This window comes from Engraulis encrasicolus, chromosome 11 (assembly GCF_034702125.1).
Source record: "Engraulis encrasicolus isolate BLACKSEA-1 chromosome 11, IST_EnEncr_1.0, whole genome shotgun sequence".
In the NCBI taxonomy this organism is placed as follows: domain Eukaryota; kingdom Metazoa; phylum Chordata; class Actinopteri; order Clupeiformes; family Engraulidae; genus Engraulis; species Engraulis encrasicolus.
In genome coordinates, this window is record NC_085867.1 from 1,848,337 (window position 1) to 1,867,050 (window position 18,714).

Genomic DNA, 18,714 nt, shown 5'->3' on the forward strand with positions numbered 1-18,714 from the left:
TATGCACTCCAGACATCCCACAAACCTTGCTGACGAGAGGCAGTTCTCTAAAGAAGAGCGAGAGAAGATACAAACAGATCGTTTTGTTAATCTGATCTGCAACTACAGGACAAGTCTGGTTGATGATATTGCAACTAACTGAGGGTTAAAACCTACTTAATGCAAGGGTGTACTTACTTATGCCCTGCTCTCCTGTGAATGTTATGGCCTTATGACCAATAAAAATATGATAACATGTAAATGTTTGGGTGGAATTAATTAAAGCAGACTCTGATTGTTCCTTCTTGAGATTTCTGGGAAGATCAGACCATGTTTTATGATCAATTTTGACAGAAATGTAAGAAATTTCAAAGGGTGTACAAACTTTTTCCTGGGACTGTAAATAGTCAGTATCATCAAAATGGCATAGATCCTTCTCAATTGCTTTGGCTCATTTGCATTCATTTAGTCCTTCTGTCAAAATAAACTTGATGGTTCAGCATAACTACATGGATCCTCATCACTCGCTCATATCACCCCAAAAACAGTTTACCCATGTGTCAAAACTAAATTTCTTCCCCACATATATCATCAGTACCCCCAAAATACATTGTCCCTTTGCCATTGTGTAAGCACTGCCAGTCAAAATGGTTAGGTGTTTTATCTACGTTCAGCTAACAGATTTCGACTATGTTTAAAAATGAAAAAGTGAGTGAAACCATTGAAATTTGACAACACAGATAATTTACCGAGGACATTTATCAGTAACTTTCTTTACTGTAAATTCATATACAGAAAGTAATGCCCATATATCACAGGTTTCTCATGGGTTTGGCTCATTTCTCAAAACAGAGATAACGTTCTCAAAATAACATGGATAAATGCCAAAGCAACTAGCAATTGTTCAAAACAGAATGTCGTTTGAAAAAATGTCATAAAATTAGCCAAATAACAGAGGAAACTGTAGTATACACGGTTGTAAAAAATATTTTCTACTAACTAGTAAAGTTACAATACCATCTGACCTGTTTGACCATGAATTTACTATGTAATGAAATTCTTAAAATATGATGTCCTTGACTGTTTTGGGAATTGCGTAGACCACTTTCAATATGATGACTTACACAATGAAATAATGCTGACGTGTTTTGGAGAGGGCAACCATTAGACTGAGAATTGTCTAATTCGTTTAGATAAGCAAGGTCAATTTATTTGGAAAATGTGCTAAATGTATGCTGAATGTGTCAACTGAAGGGTATTTGTACATATCCATCTGCAGAGATGTACTAAACATTTGAGACATGTACAAAGCATTTGATATCTGATGAAAGCAATGAAAAATGCCATTCTGTTTTGGGAAATTGCAAGTTGGTTTGAGGATTTGTCCGTGTTGTTTTGTTTTGTCATCTCAGTTTCCAGAAATTAGCCAAACCAATCGAGAAAAACTGTAACGTGTGAATCTGCCATGCCATGTGACCATAACGATTCATGTGAATGCAACCTGGCAATTGTTAGGTGGATAAATACCAGTGCATGTGGACTACTGCTTCATTTCCCTCAAGAATTTTGTGGTGAAAGAAGCTCCTCTCAAAGGAACGAAGATGCAGAGATACAGCACTCAACAGGCATTGGAAATGATCCACACACGCACACACACACACACAAACACACACACTCTGTCTCAAGTGACAGCTGTAAGCTGCTAACAGCCACATTTCCACAACAAAAGGAGTGTCCGCAGGGGGTCCAAAGGGTCAAATGACCCTCTTGTGGGGCTTTTAGGTAAAAAGGTCAATTGACCCCTCCGTGGTAGTTCTAGTGTTAAAACCTAGTTTCATACCATTTGTATTTTTTTTATTTTACATTGCTTAGTAACTAACTGTAGAATGCCCATTGCGCCTCAACTTTTTCTATTCTTCTCTACCCTAGCATCAGTAGACGGGAAAGGAATGGTGGCTACACACACAAAAAAAGCTATAAAAACTAAACAATGTGAGGTGAACAGAAGAACAGTCTAAAAGCGCCTTCTCAAAGAAGTGCAGAAACTGGCCGCAGCAACCTCTCTCTTTTGCAGCCGGTGATGTGATGTTTGTGAGTGAGGAGGAGAGAAAGTAAAGTAAGTAAGGGCTGAGAGACAGGACCCCTGGGGGACCTTAGCCCCACTACTGCAAGAACGCTATTAGACCTCGTCAGCACGGCCACATGGCCCACGGCCTCACTTTGACAGTGCGGTACCGGTGCCAAAAAACAAAACAAAAAAAACAATCCTTGTGCTGTGCTGTGCTGTGCCTCACTTGTCTGCCCCCCTAGCAGCTCCTGTTCTCCTGTTTACAGGTGTACAAGTAGCCAATTAAACTCCACGTCACCCACCGCATAAATACGTACAACGGCCATATCAGCAGAACTCACTTCCCTTCCTTTCCTGCCACTTCCTCAGTTCACATCTTTCTCCAACACACTGGCAACAGTAGCCTAAAACATTCCCATAAAGTGATGCACTGGTTAGTTTACAGTACTGTATAGACCGCTGGGATGTAGTCTTTTGTGTGTGTCTAGGATGCTGTACATATCGGACTGATATGATAGTTCTTCTGCAAACTCATACACAGAGGAATGTGGAAAATAAATGAGAAATGAGGAAAATGAATATTCATGTTGGTATTCAGTAGTTATAATCGTGTTGAAACAAATGACAAAGTGTGTTACGGATTGTGCAGTATCTGGTTGAAACAGGCAGATTTCTGGTCCAGGTCCCGCTGTATGTGCGCAGTCTCCCCTCCCCAAGACTGATGTTGTTTTCCTTTAATCTCTTTAAACCAGACATTGTGACAGCTTCCCACTTAGCATTAGACTAATGACATAACACACAAGCAAAGCTCGTACTTAGACCTATTATTTATTAGACAGACGGAGTCCTGAGTGAGATGTCTCTCTGTTGCTGCTGAGAGAAGGGCTGCGAGGCTACAGACATGCACGCACAGATGCAAAGTGGTTGAGAGAGACATTAAGCTAAATCAAAGCGTCTAAATGGAGTGGCACTGATCCAGTTACTGTCCCGTGCGCAGGAGTGTGTCGCATTCGAGTTTGCAGTCCTAACGTCTGCAGTCAGTCCATTATAGCCAGTGACTAACGGAGACATTACACGTGTCTTCTCAGGGGCCGATGGAAGACCAGATGTGCCACTGCCAGTGTTGCCAGATGTGTCTGACCAAATCCCGCCCCAAAAGGTTCTTAAAAAACGCCAAAATGCGCTAAATTCTGCCCAATTTCAACAAATTGCGTTGATTTCTATGGCCACAAAACTGCAGAAAAAAAACCCGCCAAATGGCCAATTTCTTCCCATCTTTACCCACAGACGCCCAATCTGGCAACACTGGCCTGAATCATTCTGCACCATCATACTTATAAAACAAGCACACACTGGAAATCTGTCAAAACGGCAATAGAGATAACCATATCCTTCGGCAATGAGTTATGTAGTACATTATGACATAATGGATATCATCCTCTGAATGTTTTAGAGTCCAAAGGGCTAAGAAATCAACAAAGTGGCAGAATAGTCTGAGAAATAGAGTGTATCGTGTATGAGGCCTATCCTTGCGAAGAATGCAATGGCCCTAGTGTCTACAAAAAAATCCATTAGACAGAAAAACAAAAAGATTCACCTTTGATGACAATAAAGGTTAGTCATCCTTCTACCTCTCTTTCTTCATGCAGGTGAATGGGGAACAATCTTAGTTGACATTTTAATTAGGTGTAAGAAATCACTGGTGCTTTTCCTTTTGGTTTAATCTTCTGCTTCTACTTCTACTAGTTGCATCAGTCACCATGAGTAAGATTAAAGGGTAGGCCAACTTAACGTACAGAAACAATTCCCTCTGCATTTTCTATACGTCTATCCTAAGTCTGTATCATTTCCTTGGTTAATGAGTTCATGCGTCATTACACAATGATACAAATGACCATAAGTCTTGAAGTCCTGCAACATGTTCAGGTGTTCAGAAAATGCTGGGGCTTAAAATAGTGAAAATCCAATCTTAAAATAATACTGATTGGACTACTCTCAAACAAATGTATTGCTAGTATGTTGTGAGAACATATGTTTTTGTGTTTGAAAGATTTTTACATTTACAGGGACACTGTGCAGGAAATGGTCAAAAAAGGTACTGCAACTCTGCAGCTCATTGAAACTGGGCTGCCTATTGCCAAATGTGATATTCACATGAAAGTTTACTAAATAAAAAACAAATATTTTCTAGTATGGTCCAAGTACAGTCAAAATGGCGGACAATGGAGAAGATCCCCCTTTTCATGTATGAAAAGTGCAATTTTTCCAGTCATAATGAATACTTAGAATTTGATGTTGGTGGTAAGTATTCATGAAAAAGGTAACGTTAGTGAATGGGCAGCATGAATTCAGGAAATAAACAAATAAAAATCTCACACAGTGTCCCTTTAACAAACTGTCCCAGCATTTTCTCAGTAGAAGTACTTTTTTCCCCCTACAATCCTGACTTTGAATTCTGCTGTGTTGTGCACAGGTTCCTGGCAAACACCACGTTCGAGGGTCTGAGCGGCTACATTGGCGTCCGCGGCGGCGATGACGCCGCGGTCATCACGTCCGAGAGCCACTACTTCATCTGGAACCTGCAGCACGACCCCGTGGGTAACCCCATGTGGACGAGGCTGGGCAGCTGGAAGCACGGCCGCGTCATGATGGACTACGGCGTCTGGCCGAACAAGCGGCGCGCGCACCACAGCACCGACTGGCGGCACCCGTCGCGCCTTCACCTGCGCGTGGTGACGCTGGTCGAGCACCCGTTCGTCTTCACCCGGGAGGTGGACGACGACGGCCACTGTCCCGCGGGGCAGCTCTGCTTGGACCCTTTGACCAACGACACGGCTTTGCTGCAGCACCTCTTCAAGGCCCTGAAAGGCGTCAATAACACCGTGCCCTTGGAGTACAAAAAATGTTGCTACGGCTATTGTATCGATCTGCTGGAAAAGCTGGCGGAGGACATGGGGTTTGACTTCGACCTGTACATCGTCGGCGACGGGAAATACGGAGCGTACAAGAACGGGCGCTGGACGGGGCTGGTGGGGGACCTGATGAGCGGGGCGGCTCACTTGGCCGTGACCTCGTTCAGCATCAACTCGGCCCGCAGCCAGGTCATCGACTTCACCAGCCCCTTCTTCTCCACGAGCCTGGGGATCCTGGTGCGCACGCGGGACACGGCGGCGCCCATCGGGGCCTTCATGTGGCCCCTGCACTGGAGCATGTGGCTGGGCATCTTCGTCTCGCTGCACGTCACCGCCGTCTTCCTCACCATCTACGAGTGGAAGAGCCCCTTCGGTATGACGCCCAAGGGCCGCAACCGGGACCGCGTCTTCTCCTTCTCCTCGGCGCTCAACGTGTGCTACGCCATCCTGTTCGGCAGGACGGCGGCCATCAAGCCGCCCAAGTGCTGGACGGGACGCTTCCTGATGAACCTCTGGGCCATCTTCTGCCTGTTCTGCCTGTCTACGTACACGGCAAACCTGGCTGCCGTGATGGTGGGGGAGAAAACGTACGAGCAGCTCTCAGGAATACATGACCCCAAGGTACAGTAAGCGCTTTTCCCCTCTCTCTTCCCTTATCAATCACTTTGATTGGGCCACTTTGCGTTGATGTATTTAATTAAGGGAGATCATCAAATTACCTTTCATCTGATTGAAAGTCGTGCCACTGATAGCATGGACGTGCGGGAGAAATATGAGAGGTTTGTCTGGTTAAAGGGATTTTTTTGTGGAGAAGGCATGAAACTTTGCTTTCAGGCTCAGAAGCACATGCTTATGGCAGACATGAAAGTATTTCTGCTTGAAAGCATGGCAAAGACACAAAGGTAAACCTTCAATGCTAACATCAGACAGAAATTAAAATAAATGAGATATTTGTTCTGAAGGATTATTAATCATAAATACTTTGGCTGGTTAAAAGACCTACCTGTCTGATGCTAAACAACAAAGAGTGGCCAATTACAGGGCTGTGATTTGACAAAAGTGTGCGTATTGCTCAGTCGCATTAATTAATCTTTGAAGTTTAATTTGAAGGGGGATTATTCAACGATTAAAACTGAACAATCTGGTTCAAGTGCTATTTCAACACAATTAACACTAATGGTGAAGCCTCAAGTGAAATTTCAGTTTTTATCCATCAGCAGATCTCACAAGGACAAAGTTTGAATAATTACAAGGAGAAACACTGAAGCAATAGTTTGTTTAAAAAAAATGTAATGATGAATGATTTCACAAACGTCCTGTTAATTATATTTAGAGTATAACTAGTCTATTAGTGATTACCTGAAGCATGTGATCCTTTGCAGAAGACTGTCCTTTTTTAAATTTGGAAGGTTTACATACTGCATTTAGGGAAAGTTGTAATCTAATGACTAGAAATGTTGAAACAACAATATTTCTATGGTTGACATGGTTTTGACTACTGTAGAAGAGATGCTACCTGGCCCTGCCGTGGCCAAACGGTAGGGCACTCGTCTACCACGCTGCTGACCCGGGTTCGATTCCCAGCCCGAGTCCTTTGCCGTCCTTCCCCGTCTCTCTCACCCCACTCGCTTCCTGTCAACACCCTCACTGTGCTGTCATAAATAAAATCAAATACAAAGCGGATTCCAAAAAAGTTGGGACACTTGGTATTTTGTGAATAAAATCAAAATGCTGGCATTTTCAAAACATTCAATCCATGCATACGATGCACAATGGCACAAGGTCAACATAGGAACAGTTAAAATGAGGCAAAAGTTGTTTTGAGGGAAATATGTGGTCATTTAAAATTCGACCCATGCAACAAATCTCAAAAAAGTTGGGACAGGGCCAAAAAATGTTGTAATAGTTGAATAATTCTAAAAATAACACAAGGAGGAATATTTTGGAAGGAACTATATTGACTGCCAACATGAATGCACAGATAAAATACCATCACAGAGAGGCTGTGGCACTCAGAAGCGAAGATTTTGAGGGACTAATTACTGATCTATTACACAGAAAGATTGAATTCTCAAAATTGCAGGCATATAAGGCCTATTTCTGTAATGTAGAGTTCTGTGAAATCATTGCACGAGTTGTGAGATCACGACATACCCATCGTCAATAAGCAAACTATGACACTCCAACAATGACAGCTGTTGAAAAAATGACCATAAACACAACACTTGATTAAGGCACATGATGCAGACATTAGACAGTGCTGCAAGTGGCAAAGCTCATTCTAGATGGACCTAGGAGACATGTGAAACTGTCCTCTGATTACAGAATGGAAAATATTTCATTCTTTTTTAAAATCATTGAGTCATGCACCCTCCAGGTTATGTAGAAAATGAATACTTCAGCTTGATTTAGTGGTCAGTCTGAAATACTGCATATATGATGGTAAAGGGGTGCAGAGATGCCTTGGTTATGTTCTTCTTACTCATGTAGAGCATTAAAATGAGGGTTGAATGATATATTCAGACTTTAAACAGCTTACAGAGCTACCAAGGCATTATATTTTGGAGCACAGTCTTTAGCTATTGTCCCACAATGATGGAAAATTTCAATCTCTACTATGTTCCAACAGTGTGGTTCCATCATAAGAGTAAACAGGTGACAAAATTGTTTTCTTGCAGTGAGGATATGCCACGTATTAAGCATAACAAGAAGGTAAACAAGTCGAAGAACACACCTATCAGTTGAGCTGCTGAAATCATGTCTAGCACATCAAAATATCTATTTTTTAAAGAAAATCATGCCATCAGTCAAAGTATTTAAATGTTAAGTCTCCTCCCCTGTGTTGTGTTTAGTCTTATCCAACATAAAAAGCATTTTATTGGCCCTGTCCCAACTTTTTTGGAATTTGTTGCAAGGGTGAAATTTTAAATGATCACATAATACCCCATAACAATCATTCTGCTTGGCTTTAACAACTGATATGTTGTCTGTACACAATGCTCTACCTTATTAACATATTGAATGTTTTGCAAATGCCAGCATTTTGATTTTATTCACATAATATCAAGTGTCCCAACTTTTTTGGAATCCGCTTTGTAGATCAATGAAATAGAAATGGTGCAAAGTGTTTCCACAGGCAGTGGTAGGAAACCAGGTCTGTTGTTCAGCGCACGAGGAAAGTGGGCCCAGAACTGGGTCCCCAGTGCATAGTACGACAATAAAATGAAGTGAGGGCATTTGAGATAATACTGCTGGGCCGGCCAAGACTGGCAGCGGGCCTAGCCACAATTGGGGCTGGTGTTGGCCTGTGTCCATCTAATCAGAAGGCTCTGTAAACTGCAGTTGACTGTTTGACTAAAAACAAGAAATGTGTTTTGGGATAGGTCTTCTCTATGTTATGATTTCTGGATACTCATGGGATACTGTTAACCATGGACATGATATCTCACTTCACAAGCCGTGTTAACACATCTTTGCTACAGGTTGTTGAATGATCAGAAATCAATCTACACATGTTAAAAACATGCTCTCCTACAGTAAACCAAAATGGCTACTGACCGATAAATGATAAAAGTTTGTTATCGGCATGTGGTCCATTTTCCACGTGAACATATAATAATTTCTCATTAAATTTCAATTTTGTGATTATATGGTAGGTTTTGAGGATTTATAAAAATCATATCAGTTTGCACAGTAGCCTACTCCACAATGTATTTATTGCCCTATGCTCCCCTCGAGGAAAGGAATAAGAGAAGTTGTGATGGCAGATAAGACCATCGCGATACAACCTTGATACCATCTGCCCATTTTAATTTTTAATGCTATCTTCCCCATGCAGCTGCACCATCCATCGCAGGGCTTTCGTTTCGGGACAGTGCGGGAGAGCAGCGCCGAGGACTACGTGAAGAAGAGTTTCCCGGAGATGCACGAGTACATGCGTCGCTACAATGCACCGGCTACTCCCGAGGGGATTGACCATCTCAAGTGAGTAAAGACGGCCAGATCAAAGACAGCTGTGATTGATTGTGTGTTTAGGCGCGGGATGCGTCCTTCACTTTGTCCTATACCCCCCTCTCTCTCTCTCTCTCTGTACTTTTCCTTCCGGAATGGAACGACCACGCCTTAACAATGTGTGAATGATGAATAGAAGGTGGCGGTTGGAAAGAGCTTGTTTCCAATAATGCTGTAATGATGCAAGGAACATATCGGGACCAGTTAGTACTGACAGCCACTTCAATACCCCCCCCCCCGTCATCCTGTGCAGTACTGCCTGGAAAGTTTTTACTGCAGAGCTTCTGAATCTCTGGAGCAGGGTGCATGGATGATTTTTTTTCTTTTCATCAGGTCAAGGGTTTTCAACCAGTGGAGAATGGCCCTCTGGCTGAATGACATACAGATTCGAGTAATGAGTCAAAACTGGCTTTAGATTCAGGATTCAAGATTCAAAAGCTTTATTCTCTAATATGTTGCCATGTGCTTAAGAAAAGTGAAGTGCATGACAAGTGTATGTCTGATTGTCTAAAGTGTTTTAATTCTCTTCCAGAGAAGATCCTCAGAAACTCGATGCCTTCATCATGGACAAGGCCCTTTTGGATTATGAGGTTTCCATTGATTCTGACTGTAAACTGCTCACAGTCGGGAAGCCTTTTGCCATTGAAGGTAGGAGGATGATGGTTGGCGTAACAGCATAACAGTCAGACATGGTGATAATCTGCTGTGATAATCTTTTGAAGGGATTTATCGTGGCTGGCTCTTGAGAGCATTTGAAGGACGTCTCTGTCATTTTAGCTGCACTTTTATATCATTAAGTTTTATCAGTCAAGAACCAAAGGAGAGTGGGGGCATAGGAATGGGTCCACCTGAACCTCAGAAATATTTCTGGAGATTTTGAAACTTCATACGAGAAGAGCTTTGAGGAGAAGGTTGATATGAATATACCATCTCATGTGGAAATAATCTTATTTGTCATTAGATAAGAGTGGCCGTATCATTTTCTGACATCCTTATCTTTAGCATGGCTTAGCATAAATCAGTGGAAGTCACTTACAGAAGTCATCATATCTCTAATTTAATAAGGATTAAACCTTGATACTCCTACATGGCAATGCATGCACAATAATACCACAATGCTAAAAGCAAGGCAAGCAAAAATATCAGTAGTTTATCACTATAGACTAGAGTGCATCATTTAGCCAACATACCCAGGTGACAAAATGTAAAGGCCGGTAGCTACTGCATTGACCCTCACCTCGGCTCGCGTGTCCCGTTTTAACTAATGAATATGGATTCGCACAGGGTACGGCATTGGCCTCAAGCAGAACTCGCCCCTCACATCCAACATCTCGGAGCTGGTCAGCCAGTACAAGTCAGACGGCTTCATGGATATGCTTCATGACAAATGGTACAAAGTGGTTCCCTGTGGAAAACGCAGCTTTGCCGTCACAGAGGTGGGTCCATGCACCTTTTGTGGCTGAACAATGCCGCACTCTCACAGAGGATGCTTTAAAGGATAACTTCAGTCAACATGCAGTTGTAATGCTCACACTACCCTGGACGTGAGAATTGTTTTTTTTTCTTCAGCCAAGATCCAAGATCCTGGTCATTGTAATGGGGGCAGGTGTTTGTTTACATTTTTGGTTTACACCCAAAAACATCCAAAGGGTTATACAACATCAGCTGACAACTAGCAAACAGCGATACCTTTTGGGAAAATATTTGGTGTAGGCCTATGTTAAGAATTTTTAAAATGTAAACAAAAGCTGCCCCCGTTAGAATAGCTCAGATCTCGGAGAGGGCTGAGCTGAAAAATGCAGCATCACCGGGTAATGACAAGTCAAGGGTAGCGTGAGCAATACAACAGAATATTGAAAATGGCTGAAGTGATCCTTTAAAGACTTGATTGAACACTTCACAATAACCTTCCACAGAAATGGTTAACTAATGGTTAGCTAATGGTTTGTTGTGCATCTATAATACTATCATAAGCATTGATATATCATTATTAAAGTGGCCATGCCACTCTAATTACATTGCCATGTCCACCTTTTTTTCATCATCCTTGGTGTTCTCTGACCTGGTATGCAACATTATTTTAGCTGGAAAGTTATTTGATGGTGTATTTCAAAGCATTTTATTGCGCCCAAAAACACCTCTCAGGAGAACTAAGCGGTTTGTCCATAATGTTTATGAGCTTTGCACTGATTGGCTCAGCTGTTGCTAGAGAACCACGTCATTGTAGAGAACATGTTCTACTGAGGACTCACAGGCTGCTCTCAGCCTTTGAGATAAAAGAAAAGAAAAATAAGCGTCGCCGAATTGGCTAAAATTACCTAATGTTAAAATGATTGTGCTGGATACTCCACAGTCCACACTGGCGCAGATTTAATAATGTACAAAACCGTATTGTATTCTGCGCCACTAGATGGCATATTCGGGGCATACGGATCCTGGGAGAAGAAGAAGAAAATTGGCATGGCCTCTTTAAATCAATTGTACAACACTTACTAAACATTTGCTGATGACAATAATATATTAGGGCTGCACCATTATGGAAAAAATTATACTCATGATTATTTCGATCAAAAATACTATCTCAATTATCAATCACGATTATGCAGCAGAGCTTATGACTTCCACCCCAATTTCCAGGGCGACATATTAATACCTTACCATTAGTTAACCATCAGTTACCTTACCATTAGTTAACATTAGTTAACATTAGTTAAGCCGTGGTTAACCATTTAGCGGAAGGTTATTGTGAAGTGTTACCAGACTGGATGACATTTTGGAATGTTTATGCCATTTTTGTGGAGGCATATGAGGATTGAGTATATCAGAACTTGGCATGCATATCATCAATTATTTTCTTGAAATAATGGTCTGCTATCTATCTTCATTGCTGACGGAGCATATGCGTTACTCGTGATTTTGTTGTGGTTGTGTCTAGACTTTACAGATGGGGATAAAGCATTTCTCAGGACTCTTTGTGATGCTGTGTGGAGGGGTGGTGCTATCCCTTCTGACCACCGCAGCCGAGCACATCCTCCACCGCTGGGTGATTCCAAAAATGAAAACCAAACCACAGTACAAATACTGGCTTCACACCAGTCAGGTCAGTTTTTTTTTTTTGTGTGTTGTTTTTTTTATTTGTTTGTTTTTTTTTTTTTTACAAATACCTATAATCAATTTTGGCAAATACTACAAGCTTCTTCAATGCCAACAGTAGTTCATGTAGTCTAATGCTAATTACATGTATACTACTACTGCTCCTAATGATGCTGATACCTATGTTGTGATTATATTGCTAATGGTATAATATTAGTATTTCTTATTAAAATTGTCACAGATTTTTCATAGGCCCAGACGTTTCATGGTGCAATGTCCATATGTACAGTATTTCCGGACAGTTACGCACAGTACGCTGGCCTGAGCCTGACTTAACCTCCGAATCCTGTCTTCGATGGCCCCTCTGCATGATGTATTATGCATTTAACGGGCCACTAAGTAAATGGCCAGGCAGGGTGGAATGACATAACGCTCATTTGCACAGCTCTTTTTGCATCTTCCGAGTCTTTAAATGACTGCTCTGCCTTCCAGAGATTCCATCGAGCACTTAATTCCTCATTTAATGAAGACAAACTACCCACGGTCGCAAAACCGGAAAAAAGGTGAGGGAATTTCTTCGAATCCACATCCTCCTCGAAAGCAGAATTCTTGAAGGTCTACCTATTCAAATTCAAATTGTATCCAGCAGACAATGCTTCACTGATTTGGAAAATATGATGGGGGGTAAGGGGGGGGACACAGACATCCCAGAGAAAGCCCACATTCAGTACAATTGCGAATTACTTACACTACACCTAACTGTCCACAAGATTCAAGCAATAAAGACGGAGTGACACTTTTGTTATTAATTGTGATGCAGATGACACTAGCGGTGAACATTTCTTAATTTGAGATGGTCCTCTAATTAACATCAAGGTAATGACACCTCTGATTATAGATCGGCAAAATTAATGGCTTAGAGGGATGAATGGAGAACTGTTTTTCCTTGACATAATTAAATTCCTAGATCAATGTCTTGAGAATCCCAAATGTGGGTCGGCTTGGTGCTGACAACTCTCCTCAGTGTGATTAAACACATTCTATCTGCATTCTCCACGTGCACATTATGTTACTGATAATAAGGTGTTGGCTTCATTCCTGACATATACAGCACCAAGTACATTAAATGTCACTAAATACCAAGTGAAATGCTTCATATGTGGAGAGACGCTGGCCTCGAGGCAGGGTTTGATTGCCATTTAAGAGAGGCATCTGGGAACAGAGCAGTTCTGAGTCTGAAGTAGAAATGCACTGTCACATGACATAACACACGGGTCTAACAACTGCCTACTAAATGATGTAACTAGAGGGGTATGAGGGTGCACTCCCATACAAAGCTGACTGCATAAAACATACTAAGTAGAGCAAATTGCAGCAACTAAGTAGAGCTACACAGTCTTCCAGCATATGGCAAATGGCTGTCTTAAATGTACGATCATGTGCCAACAAATCTAAATCTTGTTTTATTCATTTTATTATTATTGTGTGTGTGTGTGTGTGTGTGTGTGTGTGTGTGTGTGTGTGTGTGTGTGTGTGTGTGTGTGTGTGTGTGTGTGTGTGTGTGTGTACTTTCGCATGTGAACCCCGGACAATTGGCTCCTTGGCAGCCTCCAGTGTGTGAGTGACTGTGAGAATGTGTCTCTGTGTGCATTTGTATTTGGTAGCACTTTGAGTCCACTGTACAGTTGTGATATTGTCCTTAATAAATACATTTTGATTTATTTATTGATTAAATACCTTGCCATACATTAGCGAGCTGATGGCTATTTTGACATCATCCATACATTTTAATACAACAGTTAATAGATCCTGTGAGGTATATTTCAAAAAAGACAAAGGTCATTCATAACTCAAGTACTTCAATTCCCGTGTATTTTGGAACTGTTGTATTTATATCATTCACTTTCCAATAGAAATTCGATATACACGGTGCAGTACAGTTATGTGATAACCAAAAGTCCAAACCAAGTCCAATTTTACATTGTGCTAGATTCAGACAGTGACATATAACCCTAAAAAAAATAAACTGTATGTTCTGTCTCAACCCAGGTGCAACGTTGGCAACAACCAACAGCAAGTCTGCTGGAACGCCACCGAGAATTCCAACTGCAACAGAAGGAAACCGACCAATCAGAGCCAGCAGAGTCAGCAGCAGCAGCAGCAGCAGCAGCATCTGGACATAGAATGCCAGTGCAAGGAGCTTCAGCCGCTGCAGGTCAAGCGACAGACTTCCTCTTTGCAGGCCACGTCCAACGGCAAGACAGACTTGCTGGGCCTGGCCAGGAACCCCATCGTTCAGGAACTGACAGACCTGGAGACGCAGATCCAGATCATCAAGCAGCAGCTACAGATGGCGATGAAGAGGAAGAAAGAGCTGGAGCAGTTTCAGCAGAACAAACGAACGCCTTCGAGTTCGAACGACTCGTAGAGAGCAGCTGCAGCAGAGAGAGACTCACTCGACTAGGGCTGTTGTCTGTCTTTTTTTCTGCAGATGCAGGGGTCGGTCGGTCGGTCCGCCTGCCCGCTCGCCCGTCGGAGTGGGCTTGTTAAGCTGTGCTTGCCAAGCCCCATTTAGCAGGAGTGTGCCTCCAACCGTCAGGGCCAAGCGAGAGGAGAGGGCCAGACCTTTACAAAGCACTGGACGCCCGCCGCCGCCTAGGTGTGCGGCTTTCTTTTATTTTTGTCAAGAGTCAGAGTTTTTTGTAAGCAAATCTAAAAATCCTTTCGGAGGTGGCCTCGGGGGTGCGATGGAGACGACAAACATGGAAAAAAGGGAGCGGCTGTTGAATGGAATTGAATGGATCTTTTTTTTTTTTTTTACTTTATTCCTCGTTGCTCCTCTCGCAAAGATCATTGCGATGACACTACACCATAACAAGTGCGCAGATCTGGTTGCGTGGGATGTGGGGGTTACCATGGTTGAAGGATAGGGTTTTTGTGTCTTAGAGACAAGCATTCACTGAGGGTGTCAAAATGTGATCTATGGCGTGCCTCCCGGAATACTGATGTTCACTGCAAAGCCATTCCCTCTTTTTTTCCCCCCCTCCTTCTTACCGAAAGAAAGCATGAGAAATGTCCTTTGGGTTTTTGATAAAATAAAGGTTGTTGCTTTTTTCATTTGAAATGTCTACTGGTTTCAGGTCTTGAAGTGACATACTAGTAAAGCTAAAGCTTTTACTGGTGATTTGTTTTTTTTCCCCAAACAAATGACTGCAGAATGGCACCTTTGAAGTTAATGACTGCAGAATGGCACCTTTGAAGTTAATGTTGGTTATTAATGTGCTGTCCCTACAGGTGCATTAACGTTAATCCTGTTTGAAAATGTTCAGAAAGTCTTGTGTCACCATGACAGGCCTACCAGCTTACAGCACATTTGCATTAAGGCACAGTACCAATAAGAAAATGCATTCATTAATACCCACCCCCTGCCCCCTCATACACATATACACACACACATGCACGCGCACACATGCACACACACACACACACACACACACACACACACACACAGACACACAGACACACAGACACAGACACACACACACACACACACACACACACACACACACACACACAGACACACACACACACACACAAAGAAAGTTTACCACAGAAGCAAATACACAGTTCAGTGCTGGACTGCATGTGAGGTCTTGTATGTTCATATTGTGTCCGCATTGTCTTCTGTTGATATCATGCCCATATTTCTCCATGTCCTTAGACATCACCCATTACATAATTAAGTCATGAATTGTGTGTAACATTAGAGGTTTTCATGTTATTTATTTTTCTCTTCATCAATTTCGACTGTTCAATATAAAAATGCACTTGTACGAAAATGTACTAAAAAGGAGACGTGGTTGTTACAAAATGACTGAACTAAAGGGTATGCATACAGTGATTCCAAAATGACTGCTTTCACTGCTTTTTGATTATCAACTGCTGGATTGCAGCACAATTTTGTAGCAGGTGTCAGAGGTTTGGTCATTTACTACCAGTTGAAGTCTTGTTTAGCCACTACTTTATGTTGCACTGCTGCTATGGTAACAAACTGCGTGTACACAAAAGGTGGTGAGGGGTTGTGTCAACATTCACTGTTGATTCTCAACAAGTCAAGAGGAAGGTATAACCTTGTTCCGGTTAATGCCTTTGGGAGAAGACGCAGATCTGAAAGAAAAAAAAAGTTGTTCTTTAGAATGTGCCCTTTTCTTCAGTGCTGGTAGTTCCAGGCGAAAGGTAGACCAAGTATCAGACGTGTATCAAATGGAAAAGGAAACTCGGACACGCATTGCAATTCAGCAGCAGGGGTCCTATCAGCGGCCCTTTTCTTGAAGGAGCTTGAGGCAGTCAGTTCCTTGCCAACTTCTTGACAAGGACAAGAATAGACCCGGTGTATTTGCATACCGGCTACACAAAAGCCCTCAGCCTCACAGGCTACTGAAGACAGCAGACAGGGGTAGGGTAAGGGGCCAGAGGCTCTGCTTTAAAGAGAGTTGAAACACACGCTAGAAAACAAACAAACAAACAAACAAACAACCACAACGGATACTATCCAACAGCTGTGCTTTACTTTAAGGTACACTGTGTGAGATTTTTAGTTGTTTATTTACAGAATTCATGCTGGCCATTCACTAATGTTACCATTTTCATGAATGCTTACCACCACCATCAAATAATAAGTATTCATTATGACTCGAAAAATTGCACTTTTCATACATAAAAAGGGGGATCTTCTCCATGGTCCGCCATTTTGAATTTACAAAAATAGCCATTTTTAGCTGCAAAAATGACTGTACTTGGACCATTAGATAGTAGAAAATATATTACTGAGTATGAATACTGAGTTTATTACTGAGTAAACTTTCATGTAAAGATCAAATTTGGCAATAGGCAGCCCAGTTTCAATGAGCAACATAGTTGCACTACCTTTTTTGACCATTTCCTGCACAGTGTCCCTTTAACAGAAACGATGTTTTTGACACAGTTCCTAGAACTGAACAACAATTGTGCATACCAAGCTGATGTTGAAGCTTGAATTAAAGTATTTAGCCTACTTTTGTTAAATGTGTGCTACCACCCCAGTGCTTACAAAAACTAGTTAACCATTTACAGTGGTGTAGTCTACTTTTTTTGTGGTGGGTATACTGTATATTTGAGCATTTTTTGAAGTGGGTATACTGTATATATTTGTGCTATTCAAAACAATTGATCAATCAATTTTAAGTGGGTATACTGAAATCCCTAAAATTTAGAAGTGGGTATACTCTGTATACCTGCGTTCTACACAGACTACACCACTACACCATCTGGTCAGAAAATACAGAGCAAGACAGGGAAGTATTGGCTACATTGAGTACAAAAGGCTGCTTGGAAGATGTTCATGATTTGGTGCATTGTAAGGAGTCGCTAGCACACACACAGTACCTACCTAGATGGTGCATTCACTGAGCCGAATGGTCATTTATCAGCTCATAATACAGTAGTGTCATAATTTATGTTTGCTTTTGACAAGAGACAGATACAATATATGTTGGATGCAGACGGATGTACGTATACCCAGCAACTGAATCATTTCAAAAAATACATTACTAGAAGGAATGTTTGACAGCACAAAAAAAAATGAGACAAGCGAGTTTCAAAGTCAGCTACAGACAATTTATTCAGTGGACAAACCAAATCAAAAATAAATGCAGCATTCCAAATGTAATGCTTACTTTTTTTTAAAGAAAAAAAAAGAGAGAACAGTCTACAAGTAAGGATTCACGGGGTGCCGAAGGAGTTCTTCTCGTCCATGCTGGGTAAAAGGCCATTTAAACTGGCAAAGAAAAAAAGAAGTCACTTGTAAGTAACGATTCATAACATTTTTTGTTCTTCTTTACACCAAAAATAGATATACCAAAAACATTCCTCAAAAAAAGAAACAGCAGGCAATCTGGATCAAAATGTTTTATACAGATAACAAAATAATACAAAATATGACTTTTTTTTGTCAAAAATGTACAGAAAAAAATCAGGGAAATAAAATAAACTCTTTGTACAAATACCACTTAAACATCAACATTTCCATGACATTATAATGACTTGTATTTATATATATAACTTTATATATATATTTACTTCTTGATGTAAAACGTAACGAGAAAAAAGGCATATGTCTCGACATGTGGAGTAAACAAAATCTGGAGCTAACAGAACGCAGTGGGTTAAGCTACAACACTCTGATACAAAATGTACAAAACATTGGCCTCTAACTAGGAACAACATAATACTGTCCTTTATACAGTGTGACACAGTACAAAAAGCATTTGTGCCTTAGAGGTGTTTGGGGGACGCGAAGGACACTTTGTGCTGCCCCCTTAGTCATGTGACTTCCGTCATCGATGCCGAATGGTTCTGGGGGAGAAAAAAAAAGAAACAGAGAACAAAACAATACTTTAAATACATTAAAACTTACAAAAGAGTTCAAGAATTACTGTATTATGTATCAAGTGTGTTATGAACAGTTAGTACAATGAATGGTTAAAAGTTAAAATCTGCACAGGCACACATCGACACACAGGCAAAAACAAACATCCCCATATTCACACTTGCTGACTACAAATGAGGTATCCATTCATCTTTTCCTGTCTGATTCTACCGCATTCTCCATCT

At 41.4% G+C, this 18,714-nt stretch overlaps 2 protein-coding genes across 3 annotated transcripts in view; one reads left to right on the plus strand and one right to left on the minus strand.

The window, feature by feature from the left end:
* Positions 1 to 14,532, plus strand: part of grin3a (glutamate receptor, ionotropic, N-methyl-D-aspartate 3A) — a 42,746-nt gene extending 28,214 nt beyond the window's left edge. Inside the window, exons 4-10 of the mRNA XM_063211075.1 lie at positions 4,521 to 5,580; positions 8,798 to 8,943; positions 9,503 to 9,618; positions 10,255 to 10,406; positions 11,906 to 12,070; positions 12,556 to 12,626; positions 14,113 to 14,532. Of these exons, the coding sequence (XP_063067145.1) occupies positions 4,521 to 5,580; positions 8,798 to 8,943; positions 9,503 to 9,618; positions 10,255 to 10,406; positions 11,906 to 12,070; positions 12,556 to 12,626; positions 14,113 to 14,491 (2,089 nt within the window). The 3' untranslated portion in view covers positions 14,492 to 14,532. The remainder of the gene's footprint in view (positions 1 to 4,520; positions 5,581 to 8,797; positions 8,944 to 9,502; positions 9,619 to 10,254; positions 10,407 to 11,905; positions 12,071 to 12,555; positions 12,627 to 14,112) is intronic.
* A 3,172-nt stretch (positions 14,533 to 17,704) lies between these two features.
* plppr1 (phospholipid phosphatase related 1) overlaps positions 17,705 to 18,714 on the minus strand; it is an 83,047-nt gene continuing 82,037 nt past the window's right edge. The window contains exon 8 of one of the 2 annotated variants that reach the window (XM_063209789.1): positions 17,705 to 17,878. In XM_063209789.1, coding sequence (XP_063065859.1) covers positions 17,810 to 17,878 — 69 coding nt within the window. In that variant the 3' untranslated portion in view covers positions 17,705 to 17,809. Of the gene's footprint in view, positions 18,457 to 18,714 lie in introns of both variants that reach the window. The other variant, XM_063209790.1, reaches the window with a different exon arrangement.